This window comes from Galeopterus variegatus, unplaced genomic scaffold, assembly GCF_000696425.1.
Source record: "Galeopterus variegatus unplaced genomic scaffold, G_variegatus-3.0.2 Scaffold103, whole genome shotgun sequence".
Lineage (NCBI taxonomy): Eukaryota > Metazoa > Chordata > Mammalia > Dermoptera > Cynocephalidae > Galeopterus > Galeopterus variegatus.
The window spans coordinates 83,743-100,247 of NW_007726214.1; the positions used below are offsets into that span (position 1 = coordinate 83,743).

The following is a 16,505-nucleotide window of genomic DNA, read 5'->3' on the forward strand; positions in this document are numbered from 1 at the left end:
AGCACCGAGCTCCGAGAACCGAGCTGGGTGAGAGGCCGCTCGTGGTGGCGCAGTCTCTGTAGGCGGTATGAGTTTGGCTGGGGGCCGGGCCCCCCGGAAGACCGCTGGAAACCGGCTTTCTGGGCTCCTGGAGGCAGAGGAGGAAGATGAATTCTACCAAACGACTTATGGGGGTTTCACAGAGGCAAGAGCCGGGTCCAGGAATACGGAGGGAAGGAAGCGAAGGGAAGGAGTCCTGAAGGGACAAACCCGGACAAAGAAGCAGGGGGCAGGGAATAGAGAGAAGCTCTGGGAGCTGATGCTCGAGATGGGGTGGGCGGAATCGGGGGATGCAGTGGAGTCCTAGAAGGGAGAGTTCTGGACTGGGTTGGAGGAGCTCTCTGGAGGCACGCCAAAGTACGGCGGAAACCTGTGTACTTCTCTAGTTGCATCTCTCACCTCACTTCTGACGTCTTGCAAGGCACATCCTAGTCAGTCACTGGGTATATACTCGTGGGCCCACAGCACGGTTATTCACTTGAGGTATAGGAGGGAACCGCCAAAACGTAAGGGAGCATAACCCACTCCGTTTTCAGCTTTCACGCCTCAATGTAAATGTTTTCTTAGATAACCCTTCCTTGACTGTTCTAAAAAAGTCCCCATTTATTACCTTGATAGAACATATTTGAACTTGTAATTAGATTTGGTTTGCTTATTTGTTTATACTTTCTTATTAGATTGTAAGCTCTATGAAGTTAGAGATGGTCTGTTTTGCTCAACATTGTACGTACAGTGTCTAGTCCAGTGTCTGGGCTGGGCTGGCACTTACTTTTTATCGATTAAATCTATCCATTCATTAAATATGTGTTGAATACCCAGAGCATACCATAGGTGACAGACTATGATGCGCTCTAGGGAAACAGAATATTAAAAACACCGCTCGGAAGACTGGCGGGTTAACTCAGTTGGTTAGAGAGCGGTGTTTAAATAACACCTAGAGCAAGGGTTTGGATTCTCTTACTGGCGGGCAGCCAAAAAAAAAAAAAAAAAAAAAAAAACGCTGTTTCTCCAGACCCCAGTGTGGGAACCAGCTTGGGTAACAGTTAAAATACTGTGTGATAAGGACTAAAACAAGAGGTAAGCATAAGGTGCTAAGGTAACACACATGAGAACTAAAGTTGTTGATGGGGATAGGCATCCCGGGGGGGATGATGTTTAAGCCGTGGATAGCATGAAATAGTAGGCCTTGGCTGGATGAACGGGGGTGGGGGTGAGGATTAGTCAGTCCATGGAGGGGTGGGTCAGAGTGTGTAAAGGCGTTGAGATTCTGGTCTGGGACCTGCAAGTCTCCTCTTATTCTGCAGAGCATGCAGGAGAATAAAGATTGGTAATGCTGGAGGGAATTGGCATGGTCCATATTTGGTGAGCCATGTTAAGGAGAGCCATGTAAGCCTTTTTTTTTTTTTTTGTGACCGGTAAGGGGATCGTAACCGGTAAGGGGATCGTAACCGGTAAGGGGATCGTAACCCTTGGCTTGGTGTCGCCCACACGGCACTCAGCCAGTGAGCACACCGGCCATCCCTATGTATGATCCGAACCCGCAGCGGGAGCGCCGCTGTGCTCCCAGCGCCGCACTCTCCCGAAGTGAGCCACTGGGTCGGCCCAAGATTTGTGAACCATGTTAAGGAGTTTTGCTCTTCATCCAGAGGACTGAAAAGAGTCATCGAAGTTTCATGATCAAATTTGTACTGTAGAAAAATTACGCTGTAGCAAGAAAAATGGTTTGAAGAGGGCAGGGGCAGTAGAGAAACATGGACTGGAGGTTTGAGGAAAAATTAAGGAAGTAGAATCAACAGGACATGGTGATTGACTGGGAGTCATTACTTACATAGCCCTAACCAACTAGTTTAAAATAGAACTTTCTCATCCCTCCTCCAAGGCCATTTTCCTATTCCTGTCATTTTATGAGTCGTTATTTAATATGTACCCTTCATGCTTCCAAAAAGGATTTAAGAAGGCTTATGATATAAACAAAAAGTAGAAACAATAAAAATAGAGACAATCAAAAGTAATTGTCGGGCTGGCCCGTGGCTCACTCAGGAGAGTGTGGTGCTGATGACACAAAGGCTACGGGTTCGGATCCTATATAGGGATGGCCGGTTAGCTCACTGGCTGAGCGTGGTGCTGACAACACCAAGTCAAGGGTTAAGATCCCCTTACCGGTCATCTTTAAAAAAAAAAAAAAAGTAATCGTACCAGGAGCCTATGCTAAAATGGTAATAGCAATTGATATTAAATTTAGCTATGAGCTTCCTGGCAGCCAAACTCTGAATTAATTTTTTTAGTAAGAAAGAAGCATACTAGTTCTTCAGAAACTTATTCAGCACTAAATCCTAGGGAGAACTTATCATTACATCTTTGTATAAGATACAAGAGTCCTTTAAAAAGTTCACGGAAAGATTCATATTATCGTGTGTGTGCATGGCTGGCAGGTATGGGGATCTGAACCCTTGACCTTGGTGTTACAAGGCCTCATTCTAACCAACTGAGCTAACCAGTCAGCCCTATTTATCATTTAATTCTGTTTTTCCAGGGACTTTTTGAAGTATCCTCATATATATAAAGTAACTGGTTTGGTAGATGATATAAAAACATTTTCTTATGTAGTCATGTCTATTAATGACTCTCAATAAAAGCCAAAGGAATGGCAGTGAAGCCATAATTTAGTGAAAGCATTTTGATTGGGCACTAACCTAATGTGTAATTGATCTACTGCCCTCTGATGATATGGCTTAATACCAGGTTAGAGCCAAGGGGATTAATGTGTTCCCAGGCTGTCTTTCACAAATATCATTTGGGAAGAAATGATGGTCACCAGAGCAAGATTGAATTCTGGCTGGCTTGGAGTGTCAACCATCTGTGTTATTTGCTTGCTTTGGCAGCATAGGTACCAAGATTAGTTTGTTAATCTGCATCACTGATTGAAGAGAGAGCCACATGTTTGAGGTGCTGCCCAGCCCAGATGACTTCCCTCCTTCAAGTGTTTTTTTTTTTTTTTACCCTTTCTTTTCTAGTGTGGCTGCCATTTTATCCCTAATCTGTATCACCTCAGGTTTAGGCTGTACTTCAGGTTCTCTTCTCTGGCCCATCTAAACACCTCTTGAGCTTTCTGAAACATCCCTTGTACATACTGTTTTCTCCTCCCTCAAAATCTTCAATGGCTTCCCATTACCCATAGTAGTAGTACTCAAATGTTCTTCTGTCCCAGCACACCTAAGGAATGACATATTTCTCTCATTAACTTCAGTTTACCTCAACAACGATTACCAATACTGGGTGAAGTAAAGAGAGGGAGGGTTAAAATCATAAAATTATTATCCTGACATTTAAGTTAACCCATAGACCAAATGTAACCTTCTTTTGAAATCCTATAGTTCTACAGGACAGTCAGTGTTGGAAAGAGGCTGTGCTGGAGCCAAAGGCAGTCAGCTAAGAAGTTTTCTTGCTGGAGATAAGCCTACTTTACTTAGGTCTAAAACCTTATTCCATAAACATGCTATACATATTCCTGCTCCTGCACTTTTATTTCTTCTAATCTATCTACCTATAATTCCTTCTTCCTTCTTGGCTGTCTAAATACTACCAGTGTTTTAAACATGGCTCAAGTCCTCTTCATCCTTTAGAGTCTAAATCAGAGTTCAGCAAACTAAAACCTGTGGGCCAAGTATGGCCCTGTATAGAAAAAGTTTCCCACCCCCTGGGCTAAGAGAGTGAAGTCTAAAGTTTAGACCTTGCTGTTCCACCACCCCATAGCAAATGTGCCTTCTCTGATTTCCTGTAACATTTTATTGCCATTTGGTACTTTATACATTGCCTTGTATTAAAACTTCTTTTTATGATTATGTCCTGTCCTTCACTAGATGGTGAGCTCACTGCAGGTAGAGACCAAACCATATCCTTTTGTTCCCAATACTTAATACAGTGTGCTGCAGGTAAAGAGCAATCAATTAAGATTGGGAGGGGGTAGTGCTGGAGCCAAAGGCCATCAGATAGAAAGGCTTCTTGCCTGAGGAAAATGAAGGGCTGGGTTGGGAAGGAGAATGGGGCAGCCCTTATCAAGAAAGCAAAGAAATTTTCCTCCTGAAGGGGCATTAATGACTCCAATGACAGCCAGCCCTTATCTCCCTGTGTCCTCAGGAATCGGGAGATGATGAGTATCAAGGGGACCAGTCAGACACTGAGGATGAGGTGGACTCTGATTTTGACATCGATGAAGGGGATGAACCATCCAGTGATGGAGAAGCAGAAGAGCCAAGAAGGAAGCGCCGAGTAGTCACAAAAGCCTACAAGGTGCCAAGGGAATCCTGTTTTTCTTGGACTTCCTTAATTTCTGTTCTGTCCTTCCATCAGGTCCCAGTACTCCCCATACCAGCCCCATTTCCTGCAATGCTAGTTTTCTCTTGTTAAGATCCTCATCATCTTTCTTTTTATCTCTTCTGTTCCCTGGTATCTGATTTTTGTCTGTCTCCAGGAGCCTCTCAAGAGCTTGAGGCCTCGAAAGGTCAGCACACCAGCTGGTAGCTCTCAGAAGGCCCGAGAAGAAAAGGCACTGCTACCACTAGAACTACAGGATGATGGCTCTGACAGTGAGTCAATCATTGGGTCAATTGACAAAATTGGAATGTGATAATGAATTATTGTATCAGTGTTAAATTTACTGAAGTTGATAACTGTGCTATGTTTATGTAAGAAAAATCTTTATTCTTAGGAAATAAACACTGAAGTATTCGGGGGTAAAGGCCATTATGTGTGCAAATTAACTCTCAGGTCATTAAACACACACACACACACACACAAAATGAATGTGGGTAAAGGATACATGGGTGTTCTTTGTACTATTCTTGCAACTTTTTTTGTAAGTTTCAAATTATTTCCAAATAAAAAATTTAAAAATAGATAAATAAATAAAGGAGATGGACATGAATTCAAATATTTCTTTCTATCTGACTCTTCCCAGGTCGGAAGTCCATGCGTCAGTCTACAGCTGAGCATACAAGACAAACATTTCTTCGGGTACAGGAGAGGCAGGGCCAGTCACGGCGGCGAAAGGGGCCCCACTTTGAGCGGCCACTGACCCAGGAAGAGCTGCTCAGGGAAGCCAAGATCACAGAGGAGCTCAACTTACGTTCACTGGGTCAGTCTGTGATTTTGGGAAAAGTGGGTAGAGGGGCTGAGGAACATGAGAAAAACTGAGACCTGGAGGACCAGAGAACTGGAGAGATGGAGATTTGGGACAAGGGAATCAGAAGAAAGAAATGGCAGAGCAGGGGATTAGAAGCAAGGGACTAGGCAGTTGTGAGGGCTCTGGAGAACAAGCTGTATTGAGGAATTTTGGTGTAAAATAAGAGTTGCGTAGAACTGAGTTCAAATCCTAGTTTTGCTATTCACTTGCTTTAAGATTGCAGGCAAATTACTTAACCTGCTTGCATCTTGCTTTCCTTATTCATAAAAGGCGGTGATAATGCCTATTTTTTTTTTCCTTTCTTTTGTCTTTTTTCGTGACCGGCAACGGATCGCAACCCTCAGTGTCGCGCCCGTACCGGACCGGGACCGGCAACGGGATCACAACCCTTGGTGTTGCTCCCGCACCTCGCTCAGCCAGTGAGCGGCCGGTCTGTATGTGGGATCCGAACCCTTGGCGGGAGCGCAGCCGTGCTCCCAAGCGGCGCACTGTAGCAGTGCGCCACCGGGCCGGCCCAATAATGCCTATTTTAATGATAATCATGAGAATGGAAAGCGGGTAGAGTTAGTTCATGAGATAAATTGCTTAAAGTAAGCTGGCTGGTTAGCTCAGTTGGTTACAGCACAACCTTGTAACACCAGGATCACGGGTTCGATTCCTTGTATGGGCCAGCCACCACAAAAGTAAATAAATAAGTAAAATTTTTTTTAAAATTGCTTAAAGTAAACATTCTAAAAAATCTCTTCAGTTTATGTGCTCTTGGGTATACAACCATGTACAGTAATTTATTGTATGGGAACATACATTTCTTTATCAAGTGGTGATAGTCTCAAATCATGAGAGGTACATGAGAAATTAAGGAAATGGTAGATTCACACCTCCTATCACATGCTCTCTGGAACTTTCATTGAGTGGAATTGCAGGTAGAATCACCTACAGTATTTAAAATGTTGTTTTCTCTCATTCTGAATCTCTTTTACTTTTTTTTTTTTCTTTCTTTTTTTGCTAGCCAGTAAAGGGATCTTTTTTGACCAAGCGTATACATAGTTGAACATGCATAAGTCGAATGTGATTTCACTGTGGAGTGGAAGATTATCAGGAATGTCTAGTACCAAACCCATCTCACTTTAATGACAGTTTTGAAATTTAGGTAACTTGACTCCAAAAGAATACAATGTTTGAAAAAAGATTTAGTTCAGCACTAACATCTTCAGGATGTATTCTCATGACTTTTTAAAAATTATATTGGCATTAAAATGGGATATATAATTTTTCTCTTTACACCTCAAAATGTACAGTTACTGAGAACCATCACAAGCAACAAGGTCACTTTGATATCACTGTAGTTATGATCTGCATCCTTTGTCCACATTGATTGGTTTTGGCCACTGTAAGGAGGGTGACTCCCAGGCTTCTGATATTGGTAACTGACATAGGACACTCTGAAGTAGGAGCAGATTCAAGCAGAGGAAAAAATAATAAGTTAATTTTTGGAAATGTTGAATTTGAGGAATCTGTGAACAATTCATGAAGTGCTGAGATGTCAGTTAAATATGCAGATATGGTGCTCTGACAAGAAAGCTAGGCTGGAAATATAAATTTGGAAGTCTTTAGAATATGGATGGTAATTGATGACATTGGAGTGGATCAGATCATGCAGGGAGAAAGCATAGAGTGAGAAAAGAAAGGCCCCAAAAAAGTCCTGCAGACACTAAAATATTATGGTTTCATGCAAGAGGAGGAGCTTAAAAAAGAACCTGAGGAGTGGCCAGGAAGTTGGGGAGATCCAGGAGAATGCCAAGAAAATCCAAGCATGCCAAGGAAAGAGTGTTTCAAGAGAGTAACTGCTGAATGCTGCTGAGACCCTGATTAATAGGAGAACTGAGAAGTGCCCATTGGTTATGGTAATATGGAGGTTAGAGTTGACCTTAAAGAGCACTTTTTGGGGACCAAGCTACATTGAGGTGGAGAGCCAAACTTGTCAAGTTTGTCTGTGAAGAGTAGGAAAGGGAATAGAAACGATAGGGGGCCTGGGATCAAGATAGAGTTGTTTTCGTTTTGTTTTGTTTTATTTAAAGATGGTAGAAGAGCTGGCTGGCTAGCTCAGTTGGTTAGAGCATAGTGTTATAACATCAAGGTCAAGAGTTCAGATCCCCGTATCAGCCAGCCACCAAAAAAAAAGATAGTAGAGATAGTATCCTCAGTGAGAAACAACTGAAAGAATTTAAAGATAGAGAAGAAAGGAACGGTGTTAATATTGTAGGTTTTTGGAGAAGTGGGAGGCCAGGGTGGGAGATAGAGCACAGGTGGAGGAATTGGCCTAAGAGAAGGGAAGAGAGAAAGGAAGGGTGGCTTAACAGTTGTAGGTTTGTAATCCAGAGCAGGACATTGCAGTGGTTCTCATCTGATGTCTTTTTCTCTATGAAGAAGGCACCATCTGTCAGGTGTTGGGGATAGAGTTGGTAGCTTGAGGAGAGTGAGGAGTATTTGAAGTAGTTGTTGAGATAGAATTATCTAGCAGTCTTGGGGGATCTGCTGAAGTCAGAACCTGAATTCATGGTAGTTCCAGTCTACCCTGTTGTGTAATTTTTTTCTAGTAGCACTCAGCAATCCACATCTGCACAAGGGAGTTTAGATTTCTTTTTTTCTTTTTTGGCGGCTGGCCAGAATTGAACCCTGTACGTTAGTGTTATCAGTACCTCACTTTAGCCAACTGAGCTAACCAGCCAGCCCTGGAGTTTAGATTATTGGTAAGAGAGTGACTGAAATAATAGATTGAGGAACCTAAGCTTGATTTTTAATTTTTTTAATTTTTTAATTTTTTGACCGGTAAGGGGATCGCAACCCTCGGCTCGGTGTGGTCTGCACCATGCTCAGCCAGTGAGCGTACCAGCCATTCCTATATAGGATTCGAACCCATGGCCTCGGCGCCACCAGCACCGCACTCTCCCGAAGGAGCCATGGGGCCGGCCCCTAAGCTTGATTTAAAAAGGAAAATGAAGGCTGGAAGGGGCTGATGGACAGAGAGAATGAGGATATATCCATGCCCTAGAGGTACTGAAGAAACAGAAGAACAGAGGAGTGGAGCAAACGAATCTGAAGGGTGGGATATTGTGGTCGAGCCCTGGGATGTATGATTTTTAATATTTCTTTTTTTATTATTTTTAATATTTCAGAGCTAGAGCAGTTTCAGACAGTGGTAAAGGCTAGTTGGTAGCTATAGAAGAAAGGAGTAACTGAAGTGTCATGGATAAGAATGTTACTACATATCTGGTGGTAAAGAAACTGTGAGGATGGAGTTTGAAGGGACTACCTATATGCACTTAGAAGTTACCAGGGTGACCTAACATAATAAGAGTTGGGGCGGAGAGGAAGAGTGGAAACCACTGCCAAAGCTTTCAGTGAGTGAGGGAGTGATTAGGAAGGAGAGAAGTTAACCTAGATTGTTAGCACAGGTCTCAAAGAGAAGGGAGTTTGCAGGTGCGTTGAAGAGTAATGATCTGAAAGCTGTAGCATGGGGCTCATTAGGACACAGGCATATTCTGTGTGGAAGTGGGAGAATGAGCAGCTTCCACCAAAGGGGAAAATGGTGGCCTCAGTGGATGACCAGGTTTCTGGTAAGGCAAGCTGTGGAAGAAATGCTGAGTGAGGAGCTTGAGGATATAGCAAGAGTTCCAGAGGGTACAGGGAAGTGTTGGAGACAAAGAGAGGGATTGGAAGGTTGGCTCAAGGGAGAGAAAGCAATATTGCCAACTGAAATTCAAGTACAAAAGAGGTTCAATCCCTGGAGGAGTTTCTAGAGGACTATTTTATGGTTAAACTTTAGAGGATTGTGTTCACAGTACCCATGTTTAAGAAGGTCACAGAAATTTGGAGTTCATTCAGAGGAAAGGGACCAGGACTATTTCAATCTATTTATTCATTAAGAATTTATTGAGTGCCTGTAATGTGGGGAATGCTGCATGACCCTGATAATATGAAGGTGATCGGCTGGCCTGTTGGCACAGTTGGTCAGAGCACGGTGTTATAATACCAAGGTCAAAGGTTCAGATCCAGGCTGGCTGGTTAGCTCAGTTGGTTAGAGCGCCATAACACCAACATCAAGCGTCAAGGGTTCGGATCCCCTTATCCGCCTGCTGCCAAAAAAAAGAATAAATAAATAAAACACCATACAGATCAAACAAACACTTAAGTGGCTGCCAGCTTGCAGCTTCTGCCATGAACTGTGATAAGTACAGTAGTAGAAGAGTACACTAGGCCCAGGGGTGACACAGTTGAGGAAGTGATTCACAACCATATTATAGGAGGAATCATTCGATGGGATGGGTGTGTTTTGATCAGCTTGGAAAGGACTCAGTGGAGACATGGACACTCATTTCAACTGTTTAAAGGACTGTCATGTGGAAGCCAGATTGGACTTCTGTCCTTTATGGCCTTAAAAGGTAAACTGCCATCAGGAAATATATTTTCAGCTCAAAATAGGGAAAGAACTCTGTAACAATGTAACGCGCTATCTTGGTTGGGAGCAAGTTGACAGGACAGTTGTAGAGGAGATTCTGATATCTGGGGAAACGAACAGACTTTTCATCAAAGGGTCTCTTCCAACTCTGAGGTCCTACAGTTCTGAGTGAGGATCCAAGTGTACTTTAGAAATAAGAAGCAGAGAGGATGCCAAGAAGGGCAAGCAGAAAACTTATGAAATGGGAGGTGCTAGAGGGCCTTAGGGGACTTCCATAGTTGGCTTGGGTAGTTGGCAGTGACTAGACAGCCAGGAAGATAATTGAGAGATTGTGGGACAGAACTGGGGTGTGGGAAAAGGGGAAACTCTGACCATCCCTTCTTTCCTTCCTTTTACTCTGAAGAGACATATGAGCGGCTTGAAGCAGACAAAAAGAAGCAGGTTCACAAGAAGCGGAAGTGCCCTGGGCCCATAATCACCTATCATTCAGTGACAGTGCCACTTGTTGGGGAGCCAGGCTCCAAGGAAGAGAATGTTGATGTAGAAGGGTGAGTGAATCTCAAGGGGAAAAGAGAAGTTTCTCTCTTCTGTATTCAGGTGTGTTCTCTCAGCCCTATTTCACTTGTTTTTCTCACACAGCTCTTCCTAACACTTGGATATCTTTCAGATTCCTTTCTCTCTTCAGCTCCTTATTTCTTTCTCTTTTAGCTCCCCCCCCCTTTCCTGTTTTTCCTTCTAGCCTAGCTTTCTTTTCCCGTCACTTAGTAGGTTCTCTCAGAATGGTCCTATCACTCTGCCTCCTTTTTCTCTTTCCTCATTTCTCTGATTTCTTTCTTTCCATATCTATTGTTTTCTCTTCTCAGCTCTTTGTGTTTTTCTCTGTCTTTTGCCCTTAGACTTGATCCTGCTCCCACAGCTTCTACACTGACTCCCCATGCTGGGACTGGACCTGTCATCCCCCCTGCTCACTGCTCACGTACCTTCATCACTTTTAGTGATGATGCAACATTTGAAGAATGGTTTCCCCAAGGGCGGCCCCCAAAGGTCCCTGTTCGGGAAGTCTGCCCAGTGACCCATCGTCCAGCCCTATACCGGGACCCTGTTACAGACATACCCTACGCCACTGCTCGAGCCTTCAAGATCATCCGTGAGGCCTACAAGAAGTACATCACTGCCCATGGACTGCCACCCACTGCCTCAACCCTAGGCCCTGGCCCACCACCTCCAGAGCCCCTCCCTGGCTCTGGGCCCCGAGCCTTGCGCCAGAAAATCGTCATCAAATGAAGAGATGTTTAGTCCTTAGAAACCACTTTCCTGCCCTGACTTGAGGTTCTTGATGTTCCCTCTCCTCTTCCTGCTTCTCCCCTTTGTCATCTCTGATCTTTGCCCAACCCTTTTCTATTTTTCTTTCCCCATCTTTTCTCTTAGTTCCTACTGGTTTTGTTGTGTTTTTAAATCTAATAAAATAGAAAGATCCCTTTTGTCTGGTCTCTAATCTAGGGTCAGAAGTAAGAGGAATTTATTTGTGAATGTCTGAGTATGTATGGGTCTTTATATTTGTTTGATATCATTTACTGTGAGCTGTACTTATTTATTTATTATTTTTATTTTTTTTTAAAGATGACCAGTAAGGGGATCTTAACCCTTGACTTGGTATTGTCAGCACCACGCTCTCCCAAGTGAGCTAACCAGCCATCCCTATATAGGGATCCGGACCCATGGCCTTGGTGTTATCAGCACCACACTCTCCCAAGTGAGCCACGGGCTGGCCCGATGAGCTGTACTTTTTAAACTGTATTTAGTCCTCCAAGTAAATTATAAACTCCTTAAAATTAGACACCAAAATAAAATCCTTACATTGACATTTATATCACCTTATATTCACTGCTTTGAGTGTAGCAGGCACCAAATAAGTAGGAACTATTTGATTCTCACAGAACTCCAGTGTCTAGGACTTGAACTTGTATGAAGAGAAGGGGAGGATGTGCCATGGCTGTTAATGGCCACTAGAGGCTCTCAGGGCTGGGCAGGGTATGGGGGCTGTGTATATGTGATCTCCCACTACCCCCCACCTGGCCAGAGCTAAAATAATAAAATGCTGAGCTCACTGTTCCCCCACCCTCTCCCCCGGCACTGAGCTCCTCCTGCTGCTGGGACCGTGCTCCAGTAGAACAAACAGACAGACCCACTGACAGGGGAGGTGAGAAGGGAGATAGCTACAAGGACTGGTAGGTTGGGAAGGCAAGGGGCTTGTGGATGAGAGCCTGGGGGGAGATGGGAGGAGAAGAATGGCTCCTGTGAGAATGATATGGAGTGTATCTCCGTCTCTGTCACTCACTGTTGTTTCTGCCACTGTTTGCCCTATCCCTTAACTGTGTATAATTTACATTGTCAATATAAGTGTCTCACACACTTTCTGGATCTTTCATATTCAGCATGGTGTGTACGTGTAGCTTGTGTGTATTTTTCATATTGTAAAAGATTATGCATGTTTGATCTCGGTTTTAAGAGAAACTTTATTCCCATTTAGAAGGCATTTCTCATCCAGTGTCACCTTCCTATCCAAAGCCAGGGACAAATTATGGGGACTCAGTCCCTTCTCCTGAGGGCTTACCACCCTTCCTCCAACCTGGAAGTCCCCTAGCTTCTCTGAGCCCTTGCTTTCCTTCAGGATTTAGAATTTCAGCAAACACAGAAAATGAAATGTTGATCTCCTCCACAGTAAAAGAGGAAATGAGGATGGGGTAAGAAAACGGCTCTTTCCCCTTTCCCCCCAGTCTTCCTTGCTTTCTTTAACCAATTTAGGGGAAAAGGCTGGATTACGGGGAAGAGAAGAGGAATTTCCCTGAAGATCTCTGCCCACCCCTCCCCCTTTCAATAGGAACTGGGCATGGGGCCAGCTGTTTTGGCAAGGCTTCCAGCAGCTGTGCTAGGGGGAGAGATACTGATGGGTTAGGTTATAGGGGAGGGGTGCTGCTAGGATTTCTCTGTCATACAGTGGGAAGACAAATCCAGCTTGGATACCTGGAATCCCCAGCTAGAGTTACTGGAAGCTGGGGAAGCAGGAAGAAAATTCTAACTAAACAACTTTTCTTTCCCCCATCCCATCCCCAACTAGATTTCTAACCTCCAAGGCATCAAGTTCAATGTTCTGCCCCCTGGCTGGTCTCTTTGTGTCCCTACTGTGTCCATGTCCATCTTTCCTTTGTCCAACCACTTTTCTCATGCTCCTCAGGCTCTGTGAATTGTACACAGTGGGGAGGGGGTGAGGGCCACCATGTCATCATATCAGAAGGAACTGGAGAAATACAGAGACATAGATGAAGATGAGATCCTGAGGACCTTGAGCCCCGAGGAGCTAGAGCAGCTGGACTGCGAGCTACAGGAGATGGACCCTGAGGTAGGGGATCCAGCACGGGGAACCAGGGACAGTCCGTAGGCATTTGGGAAGGATTCTAGGCTCTGGGTGGCTGAGACCAGGGCTGCCTACAGGGCCTGGAGTCCCAAGAGGGCCAGGGAAAATGTGTCTGGAGATGTTTTAGGGAGACCTAGAGGTACCCCAGGTCACAGGGGAGGTCTGACTTGCTCCCCAAAACTCATCCCTAAGAATATGCTCCTGCCAGCTGGGCTAAGACAACGTGACCAGACAAAGAAGAACCCAACAGGGCCACTGGACCGAGAGGCTCTTTTGCAGTACCTGGAGCAGCAGGCACTAGAAGTCAAAGAGCGTGATGACTTGGTGCCCTTCACAGGCGAAAAGAAGGGTATGGGGAACCTGACATCCATGCCTCCCAGAACCCAAATGGCTGTCTCTCATATGTCCACCCTCCAGCTTCTCTCTCACCTTCCAGCTCCTATCCGCCCAGGGACTCAGGTGCCCTGACACTTGCATGCCAGCTTGCATTCTTCAGTCTTATGAGAGATTAGGGGACCTAGGAATCCTGACTTTGTAGAGGACTCAGGCTTTCCAGTGTTCCGTGGTGACCCAGCATTCTACTTCTGGAAAAATAAAAGGAAGCTGGAGGCCAGGATCTTGGTGGAAATGACCTCTACCTGAAACAACCTTCATCTCCCCATCAGGGAAACCCTATATTCAGCCCAAGAGGGAAATCCCAGCACAGGAGCAGATCACCCTGGAGCCTGAGCTGGAGGAGGCACTGGCCAATGCCACAGATGCTGAAATGTGTGATATTGCAGGTGGGCAGCTGTGGGAAGTTGAGGAGGGTCAGGGATGGGGGATCCTAGCCATTACATGAGACTAGTGGGGAAGGCCCTGAACCAGGATGTGGATGTCTGAGAAAGCCTCAGGCAGTAGTTTTAAATTTTTTATTTATGTACTCATTTTTTTTTAAATTCAATAAGTTAATATCTCAAGAGCAATTTTACAGGGATTGTAAAAGCAAATAAAAGTGGAACTATTCTGACTGAAATCAGGAAGGGGTCTCTGCAGACTCCCTCACCCTATTGGGGCTCCTTAGTGACCTTCCTTTAGCCCTATCTCAATGTTTTAGAAACCACTGCCTTGGGAAGTTTATGGAAGGAATTCCCGGGATCGAGGGAGGATGGGAAACCTCTCCCGAAGAGTGGAAGGAGTCAGGCCTTAAAAATGCTACAGTAGCAGATTCAGAATAAGGTGGGGGGGCTTGGAACAGATTCTTTCTCCTCATTGTCTGTTTCCCCTCTGCTTCCCCTCTCCAGCAATTCTGGGCATGTACACACTGATGAGCAACAAGCAATACTACGATGCTATCTGCAGTGGAGAAATCTGCAACACTGAAGGCATTAGCAGTGAGTGTGTGTGGGGAACATGCTCCCCAGGTCTCCTGGGCAGGTAGTCCTGGGGTCAGAAGAGGTAGGAAAGAGTGAATCGTGAATCTGAGAGAGGACATGGTGCATGAGTGATAAGAGAATCAATGGGAGGAGATTGTGGGGCACATGTTTGTGTTCCCATCCTATCCTCACCCACCAGGTGTGGTACAGCCTGACAAGTATAAGCCAGTGCCAGATGAGCCCCCAAACCCCACAAACATCGAAGAAATACTAAAGAGGGTTCGAAGCAATGATAAGGAGCTGGAGGAGGTGAACCTCAATAATATACAGGTATTTGACTCCTATCCTCCAAACAATAACACCGAGATAACTGCTGACATTTGAGTCTCTTAGCCCATCATCCCTTATTCACCTCTAATAGGACATCCCAATACCCATGCTAAGTGAGCTGTGTGGGGCAATGAAGACAAATACCTACGTCCGGAGCTTCAGTCTGGTGGCCACAAGGAGTGGTGACCCTATCGCCAATGTAAGGCCAATTGACATACCAAGTCCTCTCTCCCCACACCTTAACATGCACCCCTGGCAGGGCTGTCATAAAGGGTTGTGCTAGGGGGTGCTATTTCCATCATGCTTTTTTAGGGCAGCCCTCATGGAGACTACCCACAAGTCCTACAGCTCACAACCCTGAAGTCCTGAGATACTTTGCCAAAGTGCCACAATCCTAACACCTCCAACTCCACTGCACACAATCTCCTTGCTTTCCCCTACTATCTACCTTCACTTCTATCTCCCTCTAGCCCACGTACAGCTCCTCAAGGACTCTTCTCAAAGAGCTGTTTCCTTCTTGCTCCTGTTCTTTCTCTCCTCAGTCATCTGTGAAACTGTCCCCTAATCCTAACCCAAGTCCCTACTACCCAGGCAGTGGCTGACATGTTGCGTGAGAATCGTAGTCTCCAGAGCCTGAACATCGAATCCAACTTCATTAGCAGCACAGGGCTCATGGCTGTGCTGAAGGCAGTTCGGGAAAATGCCACACTCACTGAGCTCCGTGTAGACAACCAGGTCAGCATTCCATTCCCCCGGTCTTAGCATTTAGCTAATACTCACTGAGCCTCCTCCCTGAGCCAGCCACTGGGGCAGCTATGTCATTTAATCTTGTTTGAATTCTCTTCTTCATTATCTCTCTGAGGGGAGCCAAGTCAGCACCTCTCTCTACCCACTTTGGAGAAATAAGACTCTTTGACCTGCCAAAGGGGTCTGTGGATTGGGATGGTGAACAACCCTGAGAGGGTGGTGACAGCTTTTGCTTCTCCCTCTCCCAGCGCCAGTGGCCTGGTGATGCAGTGGAGATGGAGATGGCCACCGTGCTAGAGCAGTGTCCCTCCATCGTCCGCTTTGGCTACCACTTTACACAGCAGGGGCCACGAGCTCGGGCAGCCCAGGCTATGACCCGGAACAATGAACTACGTGAGTAACTGCAGACATGGAATGTGGGAGAAAGGGCAAGAAAGTGCAGAAAATGGTGAATCCTTCTAAAAGCAGACTTAGTGACAAAAAGTCTGGGGTGCTGCCAAAGAGATACTCACATGAAAAATTCAAGTCCCCATGAAAGATCAGAAAACAGAAAAGTCCCTCTGCCCCAATACATACCAGTAGAGAGGTAAAAAGGAGGCTAGACGTACTAATACCTGCTTAGAGGCATGGTATTTTTATTTGTGGCATGGTTTCTTGTTTTGTTTTGTTAATGTGGGGTGGGCTTGTCAGATAGCCTAAGATGTACCACTTATGAGTCTGGCTAAGGAACTGAACAGGAGAAGAAAAGTGCCTTTGCACAAAGCAGGAGATGAAGCAAAGACTTGTGTTTACTCTTCCTCCTTTACAGGTCGCCAGCAAAAGAAGAGATAACCCTGCCTTTCCCTTTAGCAATTAGAGCTGGGAGTACTGGATACTTAAATCCTCATCTATCCCCCTTTCCTGTAAATAAAGGCCCTTCTGTCCACTCTGCCTGTCTCCTTCCTTGGGATTTGGGGTGGGAACTTTGGCGTTAACCCC

General features: G+C 45.2%; 2 protein-coding genes across 3 annotated transcripts; both read left to right on the forward strand.

Annotated features, from left to right (window-relative positions):
* Positions 1-11,162, forward strand: VPS72 (vacuolar protein sorting 72 homolog (S. cerevisiae)). Its single transcript, XM_008584285.1, has 6 exons — positions 1-184; positions 4,177-4,329; positions 4,511-4,625; positions 4,997-5,173; positions 10,084-10,228; positions 10,577-11,162. Exons 1-6 carry the CDS (start codon positions 68-70, stop codon positions 10,962-10,964), a joined length of 1,095 nt encoding a protein of 364 aa, XP_008582507.1. The 5' UTR covers positions 1-67; the 3' UTR covers positions 10,965-11,162.
* Positions 11,163-11,425: 263 nt separating this feature from the next.
* Positions 11,426-16,452, forward strand: TMOD4 (tropomodulin 4 (muscle)). 2 transcript variants are annotated; one of them, XM_008584305.1, is made up of 9 exons: positions 11,426-13,080; positions 13,288-13,444; positions 13,761-13,877; positions 14,379-14,468; positions 14,650-14,780; positions 14,872-14,979; positions 15,372-15,515; positions 15,776-15,920; positions 16,336-16,452. In XM_008584305.1, the coding sequence occupies exons 1-9, from the start codon at positions 12,958-12,960 to the stop codon at positions 16,356-16,358; spliced, it is 1,038 nt and encodes a 345-aa protein (XP_008582527.1). In that variant the 5' UTR covers positions 11,426-12,957; the 3' UTR covers positions 16,359-16,452. The 2 variants fall into 2 exon arrangements, with proteins under 2 accessions (XP_008582527.1, XP_008582534.1); XM_008584312.1 differs by lacking the exon at positions 15,372-15,515.
* Positions 16,453-16,505: the final 53 nt, after the last annotated feature.

Bases quoted from the DNA above. Each gene is read 5' to 3' on its own strand.
- VPS72 (XM_008584285.1), top strand. From the start codon at position 68: ATGAGTTTGGCTGGGGGCCGGGCCCCCCGGAAGACCGCTGGAAACCGG. The intron at 4,330-4,510 runs GTGCCAAGGGAA...GTCTGTCTCCAG, and splicing joins TAGTCACAAAAGCCTACAAG to GAGCCTCTCAAGAGCTTGAG. The intron at 10,229-10,576 runs GTGAGTGAATCT...TTTTGCCCTTAG, and splicing joins GAGAATGTTGATGTAGAAGG to ACTTGATCCTGCTCCCACAG.
- TMOD4 (XM_008584305.1), top strand. From the start codon at position 12,958: ATGTCATCATATCAGAAGGAACTGGAGAAATACAGAGACATAGATGAA. The intron at 13,878-14,378 runs GTGGGCAGCTGT...TCCCCTCTCCAG, and splicing joins TGAAATGTGTGATATTGCAG to CAATTCTGGGCATGTACACA. The intron at 14,980-15,371 runs GTAAGGCCAATT...CCTACTACCCAG, and splicing joins GTGGTGACCCTATCGCCAAT to GCAGTGGCTGACATGTTGCG.